Source organism: Olea europaea, unplaced genomic scaffold, assembly GCF_002742605.1.
Source record: "Olea europaea var. sylvestris unplaced genomic scaffold, O_europaea_v1 scaffold4590, whole genome shotgun sequence".
In the NCBI taxonomy this organism is placed as follows: Eukaryota; Viridiplantae; Streptophyta; class Magnoliopsida; order Lamiales; family Oleaceae; genus Olea; species Olea europaea.
This window is the reverse complement of record NW_019262901.1, coordinates 14801-19027: the sequence shown is the minus strand read 5'-3', so window position 1 is coordinate 19027 and position 4227 is coordinate 14801. Positions and strand designations below refer to the sequence as shown.

The following is a 4227-nucleotide window of genomic DNA, read 5'->3' as shown; positions in this document are numbered from 1 at the left end:
ATAGTTAAACAAATCTGTGATTTAATTTTACATGTGAAGAATCTGATTGGCTTGATGTCAGACCAAACATTCAGACAAAGTATACACATGGTAACCATATCATAGAGAGGTATAATTTTTGTTTTTGAATTTTTCTGCTGATAAAGAGAAAATTTATACATGCTGATCAATGGAACACAAACGTTTTCACCAATTTTGGTCAATTTTCTTTTTCATATTTTTCTCTTCTTGCTCGTAAACTTGTGCACAAATCTTGAACACTCGACCAAGAAATTTTATCTGGAGTATGGACTCCACACAAAACCATCTCCTGCCATCAATCTATAAGCACGTACATGCACGTGCATGCATTATTAATTTAAGTGCAAAAAGGTTACTTATTTAACTTTCTTTAATTATTCCAATGTTTGTGGAAATTTTATTTTATGGCGGAATGAATATCAATGTTACAGGTAGTTAAAGAGCTATTCAAATTGGGGAAAATTGCATTTCCTGTGGCACTAACAACAATGCTTTATTATTCAAAAACTATAATTTCAGTGCTTTTCTTGGGCCATATGGAGAAACCTGAATTGGCTGGTGGCTCTTTAGCAGTAGGGTTTGCAAACATTACAGGATTTTCAGTAATGAAAGGCCTTTGCACTGGAATGGATCCCATTTGTTGCCAAGCATTTGGTGCTAGAAGATGGTATATTCTTGGCCAAACTTACATAAAAACTGTCCTCCTCCTCCACCATGCTTCTGTCCCCGTGGCAGTCCTCTGGTTAAACGTGGAACTAGTTTTCCATCGCCTCGGTCAGGATCGAGTCATAAGCAAAATAGCCAAAAATTACTTGATTTTTAACCTTCCTGAGCTATTAGCACATGCTGCTCTTGTTCCTCTTAGGACATTTTTAAGGACTCAGGGGCTGAATTCACCGAATACCATGGTGGCTACTTGTGTTTCAATCTTGCACCTGCCTATTACCTCCTTTCTTGTAACATATTTGAATTTAAGGGTTAAAGGGCTTGCAATGGCATCTGTTATATATTCCATTAACATGAACATTGGCTTATACATTTACCTTTTTTTCTCAAAAGTGGCTATAAAACCTTGGGCTGTTGCTACAATGGCTTCGATTTTCTGTGGGTGGGGGCCATTGTTGGGATTAGCACTGCCAAGTGTAGTTCAAGTATGTCTCGAATGGTGGTGGTACGAAATTGTACTGTTCCTCAGTGGATTATTAAACAGTCCAGAATCCTGTGTAGCAGCCATGGGAGTCTTGATTCAGACCACAGGAGCAGTTTATGTGTTCCCATTTTCACTCAGTTTGAGCATATCAAAACGCGTTGGCCATGCCTTGGGTGCTGGAGAGCCTGCTCGTGCACAATTAGCCACCATTATTGGAATCTTTTCAGGACTGTGTTATGGAATTTCAGCCTTTGGTATGAGGATAGCCCTTAAGACTTGGTGGGGAAAATTGTACACAAGTGATCCCCAAGTTCTTTCTCTAGTCACAGCAGCGCTTCCAATTCTGGGATTGGCTGAAATTGGAAATGCTTCCCAGACGGCTGCGTGCGGTGCTCTTACAGGTATCTAACCACGTCATTTAAAAGCTAAGTTTTCGTACCATTTGTTAAAAGCTAATATTGAACGAAAACTTTATTTAAAGGCTTAAGTTTGAAAAGAGTTAAGACTATTCATTTAAATTATATCTTCAACGACAGGTTCTGCACGGCCCAAAGTCGGGGTACGGATAAACATTGCAGCATTTTACCTGGTGGTATTGCCATCTTCAGTTCTGTTTGCATTCAAACTGAAAATTGGGTTTCAGGGACTATGGTTGGGATTAGTGGCAGCTCAAGTTTCATGCTTAATCATGATGTTGTTTACTTTAGCTCAAACTGATTGGAAACACCAGGCTAAGAGAGCTGAGGAGCTGACAATGGTCTCCGGGGAAAAGGTGGAAGATGCAGGAACCAATCTTGTCCCTTGATCTTTCTTCTTGAGAGTTAATATGAAGTGTAAATCATGTTTTGTTAAGAGAATTGAAGACCTGTTAATTGTTTGTAGCAGCTGGTAAAAAAGGAGATAGGAAAAAAGGTGGGTTAAAGTTCATTGATTATTTGATTAACTTGAATTCATGGGTTAGGATTAGAATTCTTCTCTCTTTATGTTATATGTAATGTTACTAAAATTTCAGATTTTTATTATCGATTTTGAGTGGGATTGGGTAATTCTTTATGTATTAGCCTGTTTACTATTGGATTAATGTTTGATTGTGGTACAAAAACCTAGCTAAATTCGAGATATGAGAATTCTTCTCTTAGTAAAGCTATAATGTGGTGGATAACTCCCGTTCACCAATTTGTATTGGTTAATGTTATGTTTTAAACTTAAAACATTCAGGATCGATCTACTGAAAACATTAAAGAATTGCAGAAAAATAAAAGAAATTAACACCAGATATGTTTTGCCCTTTTAAAAGGGCCTGGATGTTCGATTTTTCAACCTAATCACCCGTTGAGCATCTCTCACGAGATTAGGCTCTAGATTCACTAATAACAAACAAGAACAATATACAAATGTACTAAGAAATTGGAAATTTCTTCGAGTTTTTCTTGCCTCTTTGACACAACAACACAACACTACTATTACTCTCACATATAGTACAAAACAAGCATTTCTCTACACAAAGAACAATACATTATCAATCACAAAGATCGATTTCATCTAAAATAGCCAAACCCTAGTTTTCACTCAGAAAACGAAGGACAGAGGGAAAGATAGAGAGCAAGACGAAGAGACTCAAAAGAATCCTCTAGAATAGTAAAAAAGCCAAGACCTAGTGTGTATGTATCCATCTTAATCCAAACAATCAGAGGGCAGAGATTTAGCCACGTGTACGGCTAACTTTTAATTCTTAAAGAGGCATTTTATCAAAACATGTTTTTATCATACTTGAAATAACCACAGCAACTCGGTGGAGCATTTGGCCCAATTTAAAGAGGCCCACGAAGCCAAGAATCAGGTGAGGCAGTCGACAAATTATTAACAATCTCTACCTTGCTGAACTGATTCTTGGCCTTTACTAATGGATCTAGAATCTATATCAACTTGAGTTCATTTGCTCGAAATACCTGAAAAAAATTAGTTAAACTTATCAATAGAAAACTTATTACAAGTTTTGAATTTATCATATCATTATGTGATATTCATAATTTTCAAACAATTCTTAAATTTATTTAGAGGCAACACCTTAGTGCCCAAATCAGCAAGATTAAATTCTGTGGGAATCTTAACCAACTTGATCAAACATTTTTCTACTATATTTCGTACAAAATGAAATTTTATGTCTACATGTTTAGTTTGATCATGATATACAGGGTTTTTACTAAGGTGTATAGTACTTTGATTATCTGTATATATACTAACGGAATTGTTTGCAAAACTAATTTCATTTATTAAGCCTCTCAGCCAAATGCTTTCTTTAACAGCATCACACGCTACAATGTATTCAACTTCTGTAGAAGATAAGACAACTAATTTTTGCAACTGTGACTTCCAACTTATACAACCATCACACAAAGTGAAAATGTAAGAAGAAGTAGATCTTCTTTTATCTAAGTCACTAGCAAAATCTGAGTCTGTATACCCTTTTAGTTTTCTCTCTTCATTGCTCCTTCTATACATTAATCCTAAATCAGATGATCCTTTCAAGTACCTTAACATCCATTTCATGGCAAGCCAATGAGTTTCACCAGGATTAGCCATAAACCTACTTAATACACTAATTCCATGTGCTAGGTCAGGCCTGGTGCAAACCATAAGCTACATTATGGAACCTACTGTGTTGGCATAAGGTATTTTTTTCATTCTCCTTAGTTCATCATTTATTTTAGGTGACTATTCATTTGACAACTTAAAATGATTAGCAATTGGAAGAGTGACAGGTTTACATTCTAACATAGAAATTTTTTCAAGAATTTTCTTCACATAGGACCCTTGTTTTAGTATTAATATGTAATTGTTCCTGTCTCTATCTATCTCCATTCCAAGGATTCTTTTAGCTTGTCCTAAATCTTTCATTTTGAATTTAGATTTTAACTTTGATTTAACAAATTCAATCTCAGTTTTATCATGACAAGCAAGCAACATATCATCAACATACAATAGGAGATATATAGATTCAACTCCACCTAAACCTTTATAGAACAAACATGAATCATAGTAACTTTTCACAAAGC

The 4227-nt window shown here is 35.6% G+C and overlaps 1 protein-coding gene across 1 annotated transcript; it reads left to right on the top strand.

Annotated features, from left to right (window-relative positions):
* Nucleotides 1-437: 437 nt before the first annotated feature.
* On the top strand, nucleotides 438-1997 carry LOC111388147 (protein DETOXIFICATION 53-like; the record flags this gene model as incomplete). The annotated part of the gene is made up of 2 exons (XM_023012825.1): nucleotides 438-1572; nucleotides 1708-1997. Coding segments are annotated over 2 exons (1404 nt in total), but the record flags the coding sequence as incomplete, so codon positions are not given.
* Between the last annotated feature and the right edge of the window lie 2230 nt (nucleotides 1998-4227).